The following is a 19,204-nucleotide window of genomic DNA, read 5'->3' on the forward strand; positions in this document are numbered from 1 at the left end:
ATGTAAAACCTTTTTTCCTTCTAGTGGAAACTGTAAATGCATCCAAATTACATTCTAAATCACATTCAAAAACCTAGAACAAACCTGTTAAAAGAAAAAGCGTGGCTTATAATCTGACACACGCTTGCCCTGCAACCATTAGGCACCCATTTCTTGGCCAAGAAATTGCAATGTTTTTCATCCACTGTGTCTTACCGTTTATCTCTCTGGTTCTTAAATATATATTCATTTGCAGAGCTAATATGTCATGTTGCTGCATTAATAATGATAATTTATTGTGCATTATAGTCCATAACTGTTCTGAGCAATGGGTCTCAGTTAAGGCAGTGCAACATTTTGTGGTTCCTGCCCTCTGGAACATCTCACGCCCTGAGGTGAGATTGGCTCCACTCTCTTAATGTTTCATAAAATCCTTAAGATGTGGCTCTGTCAGAGGGCTAAGGCACCCAATGTGGGAGCCTCACACTGGAGCTGGTTGATTAATTCAGTTGATTAATTCAACGCTCCAACTATCCATTATGTCAGGTTCCCCTCTTTGCCATTTTGTGTCCAGATTTAAATCTGTTAATTTTTTTTATCTGCTGTGTTTATTTTTTACGATGGATGATTGTAATGTTTTTCAATGTTTCCTATGTTGTAAGCCACCCAGAGTTGGTGGATATGAGATGGGTGGCAAATACATTTTATAAGTAAAGGTTAGAATGCAGTATGACAGGCTAACTCTGCCTACTACCAGGAGTTCAATCCTGATCGGCTCAAGGTTGACTCAGCCTTTCATTTTTCCAAGGTCGGTAAAATGACGACCCTGATTTTTTGGGGCAATATGCTGACTCTGTAAACTGCTTAGAGAAGGATGTAAAGCACTATGAAGTGATATATAAATCAAGGTGCTAAGTGGTATATAAGATGGGTGTCAAATCAATCAATAATTTGTTTGTTACTTATAGAACAAGTGCTGATTTAAACATCATATTTGCATGCCTCACTGTACATTATTGTAGAGTATCTTTAGCTATTGCACTTAGACTAAAATAAAGCTTTTATCTCATAGTTGTAGGTCTTGGAATGGACCCTAGCTTACAGATTGATATTATCAAAGAATTGGATCTTGTCAATATGACTATCGGAGTTACACAGGTCTCTGGACTACATAACGCCAGCAAAGCATTTCTCTTTCAAGGTAAGACAAACCTTTATCTAATGTTTAACAGTGAATAATATGACCTGTTTGTTAATATAAAGCTTTTCTTTTCTTTCTCCTCTTCTTATTTTTCTTCTTATTGGAGATTTTGGCTGTCATAGGTCTCCACATGGGAGCAAAGGGAAATTCTGCAATATACACAGACACACACCATTATATATAAGTGTCATCATTTTGATATCTTTGTGATTTCTTTTGGATGTTGAGAGCCATGTCTGAATCAGCTGAGGAAGAGGTTGCCACATTCAATAACTTTATTTAAAAAACTTATTTATGCATTTAAGGAATGTATCCCTGTTTCAAGATGGATAGGCACTAAGTGATTTCCACATATTGAAAACATAATAAAACAACAATAAAAAGGTAACACTAAAATTAAACAATAGAGGTTCTTTAATACACCAATATTGGCACTGATGGCTCCATAAGTATTTCCTCAGAATTAGGTTCTTACAAGCTTATAGGATGTCAAAAGAAAAGAGGCCTTCTTTGTTGGAGAAATGATGGTGGTGTGGGTGGACTGTTTTATAGGAGAGAAATATGAAAGAGAATATCTGCTATCAGCTGCATCACCACCCCACAATGTGATTTCCACCCTAACTGGGAGCTTTAGCAAGTCCTCCCTGGCTGTAGGAGGAAACAAACAGAAACAATACAAGAAATGTGATATCTGAAATACCCAGGTCCTGAGCTATTTCAGGGCTTAAAGGTAGCTACCAACATCTCAACCTATACTTGCAAACTTACCAATAGCCAGTGCAGAACCAGCAGCAGTGGGTATGATGGCAGTACCCTGATGGATCAATAAATTGACAGGTCATTGTATTGTGGACCAGATAAAGTTTCTGAATAGTCCTCAATGGTAGAAGTCTCGTTAAAGCCAATTACATTAAATTACCCAAGAAGTGATAATGTCTGAGTCGCTGTTCATCCTGTTCTAGGTAAGACTACAGTAAATGCAAATAATTCCAGTAAACACGTGTTATTTCCACCTGTTCTTCCCTGGCAGGATCTTCTAGGCTATACTCAATAGTGCAACTACAATCCATGGATGCAACAAGAATGGACAAATAGCTATGTCTTGCCACCTTTATTGCCATACACACACAGTAGGCTTGAATGTAAGCTTGTATCTGTGTTTCATCTTCTTTACTTACTGTTTGATGGCTGTATAACCTAGGCATCTCTTAATTTGCTTTATTTCCTAGGGTTCCTGAGAGAAATACCAGGCTGCTGGGATTAGCCAGCAGAAAAAGTCTACTCAGATCAGATCTGATAAAAATATCTTAATTAATTAAAATGTACCCAATTCAGTAATATTATTATGTTCCTATAATACAGTATTACTATAGCATTACTGTGATACTGTATTATTTCAGTCTATTTGTTAACAAAGGTCCCCTGTTGGAAATATATACCCAATAAGACATTGTTTAAAGAAAAAAGAAATTAAAAAGGCATTTTGTTTTCATGGCATGAGTTCTTTGACTCCACTATATTCCCTGGACGGTGTTACAGGAAGTGAGAGCATATTTTGCTGCACAAACTAACTTTGTTGCAGATAATCAAGCATGAGATTAAATTTGCATTAAGATCCAGGACTTCTTTTTAGTATTTATATTACTCAGGTGACATTTTTTCCCCTGTAAATAAAGCTTTACAGGAATAGATCACATATTTACAGCCTGATTTTCTGCAGACAGCCTAATTTTCTGTGACAATTAAAAAATAGTCTTGCATTGTGAATTTGGTGGCTTTTAGCTATTCCTCTTTTTAATCAGAACCATCATAATTAATGTATTAAAAATTGGATTTTTTTTTTAAAAAAACCCAGCAAGTATTATAGAGGACAATATGGAAGCCTGTGTTTGGAAGTTAAAAAAATGGGTGAATGATGTAGATCAGGGTTCTCCAAACTTGACAACTTTAAGACATGTGCACTTCAACTCCCAGAATTCCTCAGCCAGCAAAGCTCTGGGAGTTGAAGTCCACAAGTCTTAAAGTTGCCAAGGTTGGAGACCTCTGATTTAGATAGTTGCTTACTTGTTTATGAATTATAATGAATGTGCCTTTTGGTATCAGCATTAGTTCAGAGATTCCATTTTTACCCTCCAGTTAAGTTAAAGGGGGCCACGTTGTATAAAAATGTTACCTTTGCTTTTCTTGTTCTATCTAAAATGGCTCCATTTGCTTTGGAAATTATAGTTACACAAATGTCTTGGTTTACGTAACTTATGTGGGTGTACAAGTAAAATATAAATCAATGAGTAATCTTAACTTGCAGTTTAACACAAGGAAAGGAAAGGAAAGTTGACTGATACAGTGTTTCTGCTTTCAAAATAATGTGTGGGTTGGAGAATAAGAGTCACAGACAGCTACTGTTGTTGTTTGGATGAAAAAAAGTATGGAATGAAAATATTGTCAATTTTCATGGTGCCACCTAAACATACAACATATCTCACATACATTTTTATGACATTTATTGCAGCCCTGTAACATAGGTCTTTACTATTAAAACACTGTTTTAACCCTACTGAAAATATAGATATACTATAGACCTGAAAACAATGAGTTAACCTAAAATGGTATTTAAATGAAAAACGTCCCTACCCATAGCCATTTATTATCATATCTGGCTAAATATCATGATGCAAGCTTATTAAGATATGTCTGGGTGAATTCCATCAATAACCACACAGAGGAATTCTTCAGAAACAAATAAACAATGCATCAACATGACACATCGAGGCACACACTGAAATAGAGAAATTAGCATATTTTCTTATGAAGTCAGTTTGCTGATGTAAGACAAAGCTTAACATGCAAATCAAAAGCACAGAACAAGATAAATCAGAGAGGGCAATTGAGAGCTAAGCATGAGGCTACGTACCGCACATTGGAGGCTGAGTGGTTATATGAACCTGACAGGAAGCATAATCAGTTTAAGCAAAAGTTGATAAGGAGGTTAATTTTAACTTGAGTTGAAGCACTAAGGAAATGGGAAGTTTAGGGAAAGTGAAATTCTAACAAAGGGTTATTAAGGGAAAACAACAAGTGAAAAAGCTGTACACAGTTGCTTTTATTACTGTTTTATTATAGATGATCAAATCAAAAGCTAATTTTTTACAGGGGAGTAGGAAAGGCAGAGACAGAGATCTCTGAAGAGGCTTTCAGATTCCTGAACTGATGGACATGTGTGGCCTGTGTCAGGTTTAAATGGTTACCATGCTTGTTAGATCCAGAACCAATGCAAAAACTTTGTGAGAATAAGGGTTGACGAAGACTGCCACCAAATTATAGAGTTGGTTTAGTAAAGAAATTTATTTAATTGTCTCACAAGGAAGGACTCTTGGCAGTGCACAATATACAAAATTAATAAAGCATTGTATCAATTTATCTTAGAGCCAATTTGGTGGTAGTGGTTAAGAGATCAGGCTAGAAACCAGGAATTCTAGCTCCACCTGAGGCATGAAAGCCTGCTGGTGACTTTGTGCCAATCGCTTTTCCTCAGCCCAGGCATGACAAGTTTGATTGGTCAATTCCTGTAACAACCAATGGGTCAACATTTGGTCCATCTGAAAACAAGCAGACCTTGCACTTATGATAAAACTGTAGGAAAGAAAAAAAAGTGATAAAGGTATCAATATATAAGGTACGGTAGGTTAGAAATGCATGCAAATGAATAGTTTTAAAACTATTCTGCTGATGGCTCCACTCTGATTAATGTTCAATAGCTTTCTAGAAGAGTCAAGTTTTTACAAATTTCTTGAAGGCCATTACAGATCAGAGATACAGAACTGAATCCAATTTTCAGATTGGTTTTACTCCTTGACTTTTATTTAGCAAGTTAGATGGTCTAAGAAGACATGGCCTTGATCAAAGGCTTTCTTTGTAATGTTATCAATATCATTTTTGTAGAAGGAAGTTTAAGCAGTTCCCTACCTGACAAAAATCTGGGCTTGATACTTGTGAGTAACCTATGACCTCAGCTTTGCTATATCCTTCCTCTTTGGAGTAGGCATAGGATAGCTGAGACATAACAATTTTGTAGGCACTACAGTGAGAATGGCAAAGCTTTGAAGGATGAGCTACTCTTGAAGTCTGAAAGGCTGATGTCATAAACTGGATGATGATTGTGGAAGTTCCAGTTTACCAATTCCATTTAATTGGTTTCTGATAGTATGTGCAAAGAACCAATACAGCTGGCACCACCAGATAAAAATTGCCACCAATAAAGTTATCAATGATGTCTCGTTAAGATTGTGCAGTCATGTTTTTGAGATGCTATCTTTGGAGATGGCTGGGGAAAAAAATCTGAAGAAGACCATAAATAAAACTGAAGCAACATTATAACCCGTGAATGATAACAACACATTATTTTTTTATTTACTTATTCAATCTTCTGTACCATTCCAGTTGGAATAATCTATGCATCAGCTGGGTAGCCTTGCACCACTCTTCCTCAGCCCAACTCATCTCACATGGTTGTTGTGGGAAATATAGGGGAAAGGTGTGCTGGATATTTTCACTGCCTTGAGTTATTTGTAAAAATAATAAAGGCAGGATACAAATACATCAATCAATAGGTCAACCAAACTCATAGTTGGCTTTCAGCAATAAAGTTAAAGTCATGCAAACTGTAAGTAACAGCAAACATCCACAATATGCTGTGCTGTTTCCAGTAAAGCAGAGAGAAAGTTAAACTTTCCGTCTCTTCTACTGCCCTTGTCCATAACTTAACAGGGAACAGTTAGTCATTGTATGGACATTATATAGAAGGAATGGCTATCTCAAAAAAAAAAGAAAGTCAGCCCTGAGAATCTTGTTCCTGAAAATTTCCTGGTTGGAAGTCAGAATTACTTGCCAAGGGCAAAGTTTGACAGATTAACTTTCTGTCATTTTTATCTGGTGATTTCCTTAGTAGATTGTGGAATTGCTATAGGTGCAGTGTAACATTGATTGCAATGTTATAATGTTGAAATAATTTTTGATTCCTGAAGACCACATACAGAAGACAGATTTTCTCCATGACGATCTATCCCTAACTTGGTCTTCACTTATAAAGCATTTGGCAAAGTATCTCACGATGTTCAGAGCACAAGCGTGTTAAAAGTAAGTGAAGGATAGATGAGGCAGTCTGGTGAAATGGATAAATAGCTGGCTCAAAAATTATACTCAGTGAATGCTCATTATAGGATTCTCATGATATTAAAGATACTATTGAGTAGGCTGGCTGAAGGAAAGCCATGAATCCTCCATTCTTTAATATTTTTATTCATGACTTGAATGAAGAAGTGGAGAGGATGTTTATCAGAGTCACAGAGAATACAGAATTGAATGGGATAATTAGCATTCTACAAGACAGAAATTAAAAATCGGATTAAATAAGTAAAATGGACTAAAATTATAATACAGAATTTAACAGAGAAAAAATGCCAACCTTTGTTCATTTAGGAAATAAAAAAAATTGCTAAAAGTTCTCATTCAACTACTATCTCAAGATTCTCCCCCCCCCCCCATAAATACAGTTACGAAACTAGGAATTCCCCATGAAGATGGGGTGGGGGGAGTGAGTTCAAGTCTTAACTGTAATACTTTATAAGTTTTCTATTGCCTTATGTGTAACAGGAGGGGGCAGCACTTCCTAGTCTTTTCTCTAGTGGAAACCTGGAGCTTGAATAGAAGTGCCAGTAAAAAGAAATTAATCAAAGCTAAGTCGATCCTATGGGAGAATATGAAAGGGAAATGGCCTGAAAACAACAGCTACCCAGGATTTTTTTTTGAAAGACTTAATCAACAAGTTCTGTTCAGAGGCTCTTATTTTCCTGCCTTTCCTGTCTACTATCAGTTCTTCTGTTTTTCCTAATCAGAAGAAAAAACAACTTGCTATTTTAGAGCTTGCTTCCAAGATGTGTCTCAGTCCAAGTCCATGCCTGCATATACTATTTCATGTAGGATATGTACTTCACGTACGTCTTTGAAAGGTTTGTAGCTAAGGTATATGATTATCAAGTCTTATCTTCCTAGAAGGTTAAAAGCTGTAGATGATTAAAGCCAGCTTGAGTGTGATTATATTACCATACATCCTACTATACTATATTATACTTTCCTTCAAACTTCTCAGTCATAGTGTTCCCCTACTATATCAGGATGTATTGCCTAGTGACTTAAAATTATAATTACTGTACTTTTATTAGTCCTAATGTATATGTAGCAGATGCTGATTAATCATACCTATATCTATCTTTCTTGAGGATGTTTAGGTAGCTACTAGTTCTTGAAAGGAGCTGGATAAATCAGATATTTTCTCACTTAACAGCTCAGCTACCATCCCTCAATAGACAGCCCCAATTCAGTACAGTGATAGTTTCTTGTGGTTCCTTCTACTATTTCTGTGCCTGTGTAAATTTAAACTGCATAATTTTTATTGTGATGGATACTCAAGGAAGTTCAATAATATCTAGTTCAACAATATGAAGCTGTAAGGTGTCCCGACTTTGAATTAACAGAATAACAGAGTTGGACGGGACTTTGGAGGTCTAATTCAATCTGTTGCTCAGGTAGGAAACCCTATACCATTTCAGAAAAATGCTTGTCCTATATCTTCTTAAAAACTTACAGTGTTGGAGCATTCATAACTTCGGGGGTAGGTTGTTCCACTGATTAATTGTTCTAACTGTCAGGAAATTTCTTCTTAGTTCTAGGTTGCTTCTTTCCTTGAATAGTTTCCATCCATTGCTTCTTGTCCTGCCTTCAGGTGCTTTGGAGAATAAATTGACTCACTTTGTGGCAATCCCTTAGATATTGGAACACTGCTATCATGTCACCCCTAATCCTTCTTTTCATTAAACTAGACATAAGCAATGCCAGCAACCATTTTAATGTCATCTTTCTCATTGTGTTATTCCTGTACACAGAAGAAAAGGCAACTTCTATTTTTACAATTAAGGCAAATTTCATTTAATAGAAACTTCATCTAAGGAATGTCACAAGTTTGTTCTTTGAGTAACCTTTGATAAAATATATTACAGGAAGGCTCTGCTCCACATGAGGACATGCCAGGCCAGCGGCTTTCAACAAGCTGCCAACTCATGCAGGAAATGTAGGCTGATCTGTGTTAATGGGTTTGTATGTAGACGGGATTTCAACCGAAAACTCTATTTGACAGGGTTTCTCTGGACAGCAAATGGGATCAGCTTATAGAAAATTCTGTAAAAAAGTCAGATATTTTTCTTAGCTACCATCATAGAAAAAGGAAAACAATAATACTTATAGTAACAGAAACAGTTTTGAGCTCCCTGTTAAGAGGGGTTTTTTTTTTGTTTAGCATTTTTATAGCTGGAAAAATGGAAAACAATAGCTCCCTTCTAACTTCAAAGAATTCCAGTACCCATATCACATGAACTTCTGTTTAAATTAAGGATTGGTGAAGATATCAGTTCAACTTTTGGCCATATTCATTTTTTAAAGCTTAAATTCTTTCTGACTCATTTATGAATACATTTGTGTATTTTATTAATGAGCAGAATAAAATTCTCATCCTCCTCTTGTTTTGATCGGTCATAGTCTTTGACCTAGTTTCAAAAACTGTCTAGCCTTCATTGGTTTCTTTGCAGAGGGCTAATATTTTTTTTTACCTTGCTCTAACAAGATAGATTTTTCAATCCTCTGATTAAGACTGTTCCATTTTTGCATTTTTTTTCATCTTGATGATTTTCTTAACCAACTTTTTTGCAAGTCCAATGAAAAATCTTTATCCAGGTCAATATCTTGGCTTGTCTGTTGCATTTCCACTTAGGAGAAATTAAATCCTGTTGCAACATCTGAATAAATTAAATATTAAGCACAAAGCACCAAGTTAGTTAGTTTGATCAAAGTTAAAATAAAGCACGTTTTTATAAACCTGGGATTCCATTACAGACTTTTTGCTGAATTAGATCTGATAATAATTTATGGATTTGCATATGGATAAGACATGAATAATGGGAAGAACAAATACCTGCATGTAACATTATAGAGGTGACAAATTATTATTTGTTTGTAGTGATGAAGATTGGAAGCTACTTTTAAAAATATTTGTTTATTCTCATGTCAGTTATGGAAGTGTGTGCCTGAGTTGCTTTCACATAACCTCTACTTGTTTTGGACTTAAGCGATGTTTTTCGCCTTCTCGCTTTGGTAAAGAATTTAGCCTATTTCTATCAAGTTCATCTTCCTTTGTCTCTACATGTTATTTGTATACCTCCTTTTACCCCAAAATGTTCTTTCTTTCAAGTAACCTTCTGTATGGTAATCAAAGATATTAGCTGTTGTGCTATTTCAGCAGAATTGATAACAAGTAGTAGATGCCAGAAACAAAGGATTTTGGTTTTTAAAATGCTGTTGTTGCCTGTATGTAAGTGCACACATCCTTGTATACATAAATTTAATAGACATTAGATTTGCAAGATTCTTTTTTAGTAGCCAGTATTGATAATATGGCAGGTAAGTAGTTTTGGCCTTCCTGCAGAGTTAATATCTTGTTTAGAAGTGTGTGTCCATATATGTACTCAACTGTTTATATATAAACATATATATGTACAGAAAGATCCACCCACAGAAAGGAAAGTAATTGGTAATTGCTTTCCTGAAGGAGAAGGATGAGAGGGTAGCAGTGGTGGGTTGCAGGCAGTACGCCCCGGTACAGGCGTACCGGAGCCAGCCTGGAGCATTGGATACCGTTCCGGTATGGTGCTCTGGAAGGCCCACCCACCCGCCCGTGCTCCTTACTGTGTTTTAAAGCTGTCGGCGCTTCCGTGCACATGCATGGCGCGTACAGTGCCTGCACGATGCTCTGCTGAGCAGCTGGAGCGTTGCGGAGGCTTGCATAAGTGTCATTTCTAGCTACAATGCATGTGCACACTGTGTGTGTGCACATCTGCTGCGCCCATGCATGTGGGTGACACCGGGGGGAATCCGGAACCCACCACTGGAGGGTAGATAAGAAGGAGTTGTCCAATGGGGGATGTGGTTACCTGTGGTCTAAACTGAATATCTTGCAAACCAGTGATTCTATTCTGTTCACTATCGGTTTGGTAGCGGGAGTGCATGCCTTAGTTATGTATTACTCTTTCTGTTTTTTGTACTTGTGGTTTTATGATCATGTTTGAGTTCAAAGTATCTTGAGGCTTGCTAGGTCCAAAATGGGGCATGTGGGGGGAAAGGGGGAAGTGCACACACATTGGATTATGGGTGTGGGCACGTGCACACACTTTTAGCATGCAAGGACAAAAAGATTAGCCATCGCTGCCTTAAACCATAAAGGTTTTTCCTGAAGTCGTAATCCTGATGAATTTTATTTTGTTTCTCTACCCCACTCAATATAAAGAGAGACAATGAGCAATATGTGACTACCTTTCTGATGTACATTACATCAGGCAGAAGTCTTCAGGATGCATATGTTCTAATGTGTGTAACCAACCTGCATCACATGAGTTGTTGCTAAAAGATGGCTCAACAGTCTCAGCCAGCTTGGCCAATGGTGAAGGACAATGGCCATCATGACTCATCAACACCTGGAATGCAACAAGTTGTCTCTTCCTTTTCCTCATTGAAGAATTATTAAAATAACCTTGTAAGGCAGTGGCACTTAGGTCTTCCTAAGAACAGGAAACAACACACGCTCAAATACAATTAACTAAAAAAAGAAAACCTTATTTGAAACTTTTTTTGCTTTGATAAGCTCGGGCAGCATTCTTTGTCATACTTTGGGGGTATCTTTCACAACAGCCATGCCCGGGAAGTGAATATAAGCAAAAAAGGTTTTAGAGATCATGGTATATTATCAAAGCATATCATTAAGCCACTGCTAAATCTGCCATCTCTTTTCCCTTCACATAAAGGCAATCCCTTATTTTTGCAGAACAGTGCTTTGATGACACATAGTTGTGATCATTCTGGTATAAAAGCTGCTTTTCTCAGCTTTGCCTGCTATCTACAGACAACTCTAATGCATAACATTTCCTATTCATCCTTCAATAAGATCAACACATATTCTATAACTAAGGGTTGACTGCATTTCCCAGGCAAGCCCTGTTTGTGTATTTGCTACCTTTTTTCCATGGTCAGAGAGCTTACCCTATGTTTATCCTACAGAAAGGATGTATTCCATAGATAGATGCTCCTACCACTACAATTACTGCCTTTATTCAGTGCAGAGATATAAGCTCTGGCAGAAGAATGCAACATGATTGGGGGCAATCATAATTTGTGATCTTTTTGATGGCCAGGCCACTATTGTTAGGTGGTTTGCACTCTAAATATAGGGTGCTAGTAAATGTGGATATACAGTATCTAATCTGAAAGAAAAGGGAATATATGGAATACATGTTCGGTGAATAAATGGCTAAAAGTTTCCACGAATGAGCTAACAGGAATCAGTTTTCTTAGAGTGCAAATAGTGTCTATTAGCCTAATAGAACATGGATACTATGAAATGAATAAGGATCTAGAGGAAAAGAAGGATGAGGGGTGGCATTATAGCATTATTCCAGTGCAATTATTTGAGGGGCTGCCACAAAAAAGAGGGGGGTCAACTTATTTTCCAGAGCCCCAGAAGGCAAGACAAGAAACAATGGATGTAAATTAATCAAGGAAAGAAGCAACCTGGAATTAAGGAGAAACTCCCTAACAGTGAGGACAATGAACCAGTGGAGCAGCTTGTCTTCAGACGTTGTAGGTGCTTCATCATTGGAGGCTTTTAAGAAAAGACTGGACACTCCAAGCCACCTATCTGAAATGGTATAAGGTCTCCTGTTTGAGCGGGGGTTGGACTAGAAGACCTCCAAAGTCCCTTCCAGCTGTATTCTGATTGATCTGTAAATGGCTTTTTCTAACACCTAATACTCAATCTAGAGTATGTTTGTTTATTAAAGTGCATTTTATTCAGCATTTCTGCTGGGCTATGCCCTCTCATTAGTGCATTGGTACATCCAATCTTAATTATGCAATACGGAATCTGGAGGTGACTGGGTTTTGTTCACTCCAGCCATGATTGCATATGATTTATTGTCTTAGCTTAAAAATTCCAAACCTGGTTCTGAAGACTAGCATACAATTTTAAAAAGCAAAGCAAATAAAAGACATATAGGCAGTTTGTCTTCCCTGCTGCCTCTACTTGCTATATTTTCCATGTTTTTCTACTATCCATAACCCCAGGCTTCTTGCACAGTTTCATCCTGTACAAATTATATCTGTTCCTGGTCTAGGATGGCTTTGCTCATGATCACTCACACCATTGTTGTTTCCCAGTTGAAGTATTGCAATGGGTTCTACATGGGGCTGCCCCTGAAGTCTACTTGGAAAGTATAATGTGATGATGTATTTAGTGTTGGGCTCCCCTAGACCTATCCATGTTGCACCTCTGTTTAATGAGCTGCAGTTGCTCCCAGTTTTCTTTTGGGTGCAGTTGAAGGACCTGTTATTACCTGTAAAGCCCTACATGGCACAGTCTATAAGTCTGCTTCTTCTTATGTTGACTTGCTTTCCCTTGGTGAGTTCAAGAGCTCTAGTCAGTGCATGCAATTCAGCCAGTTGAGCACTTGTGCCTGGGGGGAGGGATTCAGCTTCCCACACATCGTCCAACGTTACTACCGCATATCCTGCTTTCTGAGTTCCATTTTGTACAAAACTGGTACCATCTGTGTCCAGGTTAGAAATAGGAATGTCAGTCATATCTGGGCGGCTTGCATATGTTTCCTCAATAGTCTGGATGCTGTAGATCCATCCAGTTGGGATTGTGGGTGTCCACAATGGTCTTTACTAGATCTGCCACTTCATTTGATTTTTCGCTAAAGGGACCATAGTGGAATTTCCAATTGAGGAGGTCTGATGTGGTAAAAGGTACATGTTGGAACAGAGGAGCCGTGGCCATGTTTGTTGGATTGTCTTTATCAACTACCAGTTGGTCGATTTGTCTAAGGGAGGCGGTCAGAGATGTCTTTGCCCTAGTCCGCTCGGCTATCGGTCCCTCTCCTTCTTTGTCCTCTACTAATGGTCCCCCTACCGCCCTGACCAGGTCCTCCTCCTCTTCCATTTCTGATGCAGCTTCCAGAGCAGCACCTCCTGGCAATCGTCCATCTTGGACTGATTGGTCCATTGCATCTGGTTGGGCTATGGCTGGACCTCAGCTCTTCCTATCTTCAGAGCTTTTTAGCATGTGGGACAGCATATCTAGGCACTACATCTCACCTGTGGGTGTTGGAAAGCTTCCCCTATTGGTGGGCCCCCATTGCAAGGAAGCCCTTCTTAATCCATGTGGGGGTGCATGTGACGGCGGGTGCGGTAGTTCTTCCGGGCAACTGGGTAAAATTGAAATGGACTTTCCCCCTTTTCGGGGTGGTAACATACGTGATACAAGAAGCTTGCATTGTCCTATTTTGCATTTTTGGAGCCAAGATGGAGGGTTTTGAGCTAAATAGAGCCACACATCGATATAGGGAGCTTGGTGTGTGTCCCCTAGTGTGGGGTGAAACACTATCTGATGTACCCATAGGACAATAGAGGGATCAAAATCCTGTATCAGGCCAGTGTAAGTTAAAAGTTGGCCATTCTCCTTCACAAAAGGTTCTCAATTTATGCCTACTCCACTAATACCATAGTCCTGAGACTCATAAACAACCTTAAAATTATTCAACGTACATCCCAATGGAATAAGGGGCACACTCCCCCCCCCGATCCTCCCAGGGTACCAGACAAGACAAATCAGGAAGGGATTTGAGAGGAAGGTAAGGGGTCCTTCCTTTCAGGAAAACACCAAGGATTTTATCTCACTCTTTCACATCTGACCCAGGGAGCTGGATCAGCACAGCCTCCGATGAGAACTGCAAACACCACACACTTTCTACTGGCCCAGGGTGCCGGATCCCCACGGTCACCTTTGGGAATCACAGTAGCCTTTCATACCCATACACTCTCAACAATCCTCCCACCTTTACTTAAAAAGAGGGTGATCAGTCCTCTCCTCCATCCCTGGTTACAGGGAGGGATTATTTCTTGCCCAATACTTGCCTCTTGGTGAGTCCTAGGTGCTCAGGCCAGCTGGAGAAATTCCTGGTCTCCTTTCCCTTCACAGGTGGTTGTTAGAGGTGTCACCTGCGTCACCTGGAAGTCCCTTGGAACGAAAAGTCCAATGGCACCTGGGAAGTTCCCCTTAACTCAACAGACCCCTGGCACCGGGGTGGCCCTCCAGAGAGCCCCAAGGCTCCTTCAGTCCTGCTGCGGTTGCCAGAAATGTTGCAGCAAATCTTGTCACCAATTCAGGACACAAGACCACAAAGGGTTGGAGAACACTGGTTTATTTGGTTCAGAGCATTAACATGACAAATTCTGAACCCTGGGGTTATGCCCAGGGTGTTACTTTTATACATTTCACAAACCCAGCACTGCCTGGGCGTTATGCTTTGCTAGCTTCTTTATCAGTACAAAACATAAGAAAGGAGAAGCTCAACAAAAGGGGAAGCTCAATAAGTGATGAATTTGCTACAATTCTATATGTGGGTGGGTTACATGGGTGGGTCTTATCTTACACCATCTGTTACCTTTGATCTACATCCCTTTGCACATGTCCTATGGTCAGTTACAGGAATTATTTAGTACATAGGTTATAGGTTACATCAAGCAAGTTCTCCTTTTTATAAGTAAGAAGCAAATTGCAACATGTTCAGCAACTTGGCCTTTGCATTGTATAGTATTTTTCTTATTTCATTTTATTCCCAACTTTTATACTACTTTCTCTTCTGCCTCACCACCACTGCCTGAAGTGTGTATTTTCCCTCACAGCATCTGTCCTTTGGAACACCTTCTCTTCAAGATCTGGCAGACAACTCTCCCCCCCCCCCACTGTCTTAGTTTCCACAAAGCCATAAAGAGCTGGTTATTCTCCCATGAACTGGGATAGGGTGGAGTGGGAGATAGAAGATAGTAATGATGGTTGAATAGAAAGAGATTGCGCAGCCTCCTACACTGAAGGAGTTGGGATCCGAAGTTTTGGCTTTTATTGCATTTTCCTTATGCTTTATTCTACAACTGTTGTGAGGCACCTGGACTCATGTTTTAAAGGTAGTTGGCTATACAATGCATTAATGAAAATAACCCCAGACCATATATATATATATATATATATATATTAAAATGAATGTTAGCCTCTGACCAATGATTTTTCAGGCATAATTGACTGATTGTGAATTGACTGTTATATAAGCAACAGAATAAACCACATTTTCATTAAGTGGCCAGTTAGAAGCTGCTCTTTTCAATTGTCCTGCCCAATAGATAAACACTTAAATGCTTCTTTGGGAATACCAACTGGGGCCAATGCTTCATCTTATGCCAGAATGTAGCTATATGATTTTGGCATAGTGCCCTGTTGTAGCTGAGGTAGTAAACCATTTTATAGCAAACTGTGGCAAAGTAGTATAGGAATTAGTATATTGTTCAGCTTTTTAGCCAATATCAAGTGTACTATATGTAAATAGCTACAGTAATATTAGATTTATTGACAGTTGACAGGTGCAAACAGATACTCAGTTATAAATTAACTATCATGAATATAAAGTAGTCAATTAATTAATAAAGTTTAAATTATTAGCAACCTGTTCACCTTTCAGTTTTAATCATTTAAAATTAAAATTGCAATTCTAACTATATAAAGTAATTTATAAAATTGTAATTCTTAAGCAATATTTACAGTAAATAACCAGAATAGAAAGTTTCTACATTCTTTCATTGCCTACACCCTGATTAATGTTAGCTTTCTCTGTTTAATACAGATGTAAATATTCAAATTTTAATAAAATAGTGAGGTAGAAGGTCTTATTATACCAACTTACTTTTTTTTTAAACTTGGAACACTTATTTGGAACAACAATTCCCTAGTTTAGATTGCAATTTGAACACAGATTAGGATGAGTTCTATTTACAACAAGCTATGAAATGTTGTTTATGCCAAGTGAATGAAAGTCCTTCATCATTTTATCAATGTTTTGAAATGCTTTTAAAAACCACTGCATTTGAATATCCAATGTTTTTGAAATCACAATAGGATATGGAGATTTATTTACATATTTGACAGACTTTTAGTACTCTTTGAAAGCCTCTGCAAAAGATTTTTTGTGTGTTCTTTACTTCTTTCTATCTGATTTATTAAGACCATTACAGAAAAATATTTTTTTCTGACAGAATTAAGTTTTCTACCTTTTATTGACTGTTATTTCAGAGGCAGCCTTTTTTTTGCAGGACCAGCTTCCACCCTGAATAAAAAGTTATTCTAAGAAAATGTGCCATAAATTATTATAGTACATCTAAATAATGGAATTTTGGGGGGCATTGCCTCAGGATTATTCCCTATTAAAAGCATTTTAATGTCTTTAATCATCTATACTACAAACGATAAAAGTTTCAGCAAGATCCTCAGAAAATGGAAAGGTACTTTTATTGAGTGTTATGCCACATCTATTTTACTAGTTTTCTTCAAAGGGAGGAAAATTGTATTTCCTTGTCAAAATAGACAGAGTTGTTATGTTTGGCTTTAATTGTGTACCTGGCCTTTTGTTAGATATTTTAGATCAAATATTTCAGTCTGAAGATGTCTATTTTAATGAATAAGTAGAAGTTTGACAGATTTCAGTATTTGCTGTACATGGAACATATAAAATTATATAAAATCCAATGCCATTCCTCTTTATCCTCCAATTATTACTCATATTATATTTGTTCACTCAGCAGTTTGATAAGTTTTGCTATATACATAGCACTATACAAAAGCAATGATTATGAAGTTGGTCTATTCAATATATCTTTTGAAAGCTTGCAGAAGCTGGTGGCTTGGGACATGGAGGAGACATTATGAATCTCTGCCTGAATTGTAGCTTTTCTGGATCTGTGTGGGTGCATCTTCGAATCAGTTTTTGACTCCTGGTGACTACCAGGATTAGCCCCTGCAGATTTCTCGGCAAGAGTTCAGAAATGGTCTACAACCGTCTCTTCCTTCCTAGGGCTGAGTTAGAGTGAACGATTAGTCCAACACCTAAGGCAGGATTAGAATTCTTGGTCTCCTGGCTTCTAACCTGATGCCTTAACCACTACACCAAACTCATCATCTTTCTTTTAATGACTCCCTAATCCAGTGGTGGGCTGCAAATTTTTAACAATCGATTCTCTGCCCTAATGACTGACTGGGTGGGCATGGCTGGGTGGTGTGGCTGGTTGGTCATGTGACCGGCTGGGCGTGGCCAACTCAATGTCATGTCAAGAGGTGCTTCGCCTCACCTGCCCTCTCATGACTGTGGGAATGCTGCAATGGTCGCAAGTGTGAAAAACGATCATAAGTCACTTTTTTCAGTGACCTTGTAACTTTGAATGGTAACTAAATGAACTGTTGTAAGTGAAGGATTAACTGTACAAAAATACAAAAAGCTTCTTTGCTTGCAAAAAGCTGCCCTAAATACCAGTCATTAGATTAGAAATGGGGGAATACACACTGAAGTCACAGCAGTCAAGTAAACCTAATCCATTCTGTCTTCTTTTTCCTTCCTTTTCCTCAGCAATACCTGCAACCCGGAGTTACAAATCAGGCAGGTTGCCAGAGCACATTGAGGAATTAAAATAGTTAAAATACAAGGATAACTATCAGCAGCCAAGTTACTCTTGCTCATAAAGTGAAATCCTTTAGCAGCGGGGTCATTTAAGCTCTCCAGAAAGTGGGTGGGCCTATTTGGGCTACAAAATATCAAGCTAAAGAGACAAATTAATAACTCATTTCTTGCATGTGGGTCTTTATTGTGATTCATGTCATTCAACATGGTTTTGGTATTTACTTAAAATGCAAGAGAAGAGGTAAAATTACAGCTTTTAATTTTATTAAGCAATTTTCATTTGGAATTTTAACTATTGACTGACAATGCAAATGTATGTATGTACAGTATGTATGTATGTATGTATGTATGTATGTATGTATGTATGTATATAGTAAGCTTGAAAAGTCCTTGTTGTTAAGGTGACCAACTTTTTTACAATGAAAAGGAGGACAAAACACGTTCTATTGTCCAAAATGCTAAGGTGACCAACTTTTTTACAATGAAAAGGAGGACAAATAAATTGGAAAAAATATATTGTAAAGAAAAGAAATATTTTATTCATTGCAACAATAATACACTAAAATATGATGTATGCATAATAAAACATTTGCAACATTTTATATTGTAATTATGCTTACATGCCTGTTAATTATTATTTAGATGAGTACTTTTCCATTGAATTAATATTTTTTGTCAATGTATCATCTTCTAACAATATATTGGAAATATCTGAACAAGAAATATCCTTCATATTGAATTTTACGGCAAGTGCTGCAGCTAGAGTATCAACATTCAATCTCGATTTCTCACTTGTCGAAAAATCATTGGCAATTGAAAAAAACTCTTTCAACTGCTGCATTAGTTCCAGGGCAGCACAACGTAAATTGAACAAGTATAAATAAATGTTCACATGGAATATGTTCATTTTTGAAATGGCTGAAAATATCCACCCATCTTTTATCAATTTCAACATGTTGATTTTCCCATTGTATTATTTTTTCAGAATTTAAATATACATTCAGTCTTCTAATTTCTTCAAAGAGACAATTGTCGTCTATTTTAATGTCTAGCATTTCTTTAGATAAAAATTCAACACAAGATTCAATATCTGTTCAATATACTTGTGATGAAGTAAAAAAAAAACATTAAAAACTGTTTAATAAAATACGTCACATAACGTGCAACAGATTAGCCTTCAAATATCAAAAAGGAGGACATGTAGGAGGACACTTTTCAAGGGAGGACAGAACTTACAAAAGAAGGACTGTCCTCCCTAAAGGAGGACAGTTGGTCACCTTATTGTTGTGAGGGCAAGAATCACTAAGATAAGAGGCCAAGAGTTTGGGAACAAATAGGTCTGTTACAAAAAGTGATCCATATATGTCAAGTT

At 37.6% G+C, this 19,204-nt stretch overlaps 1 protein-coding gene across 3 annotated transcripts in view; it reads left to right on the forward strand.

Annotated features, from left to right (window-relative positions):
• Positions 1-19,204, forward strand: part of NELL1 (neural EGFL like 1) — a 609,773-nt gene that overhangs the window by 10,482 nt on the left and 580,087 nt on the right. For all 3 annotated transcript variants that reach the window (XM_081938833.1, XM_081938832.1, XM_081938834.1), the window contains exon 2: positions 1,052-1,180. In XM_081938833.1, coding sequence (XP_081794959.1) covers positions 1,052-1,180 — 129 coding nt within the window. The remainder of the gene's footprint in view (positions 1-1,051; positions 1,181-19,204) is intronic.

The sequence above is a fragment of the Natrix helvetica genome, assembly GCF_964273705.1.
Source record: "Natrix helvetica genome assembly, chromosome: 1".
Taxonomy (NCBI): Eukaryota; Metazoa; Chordata; class Lepidosauria; order Squamata; family Natricidae; genus Natrix; species Natrix helvetica.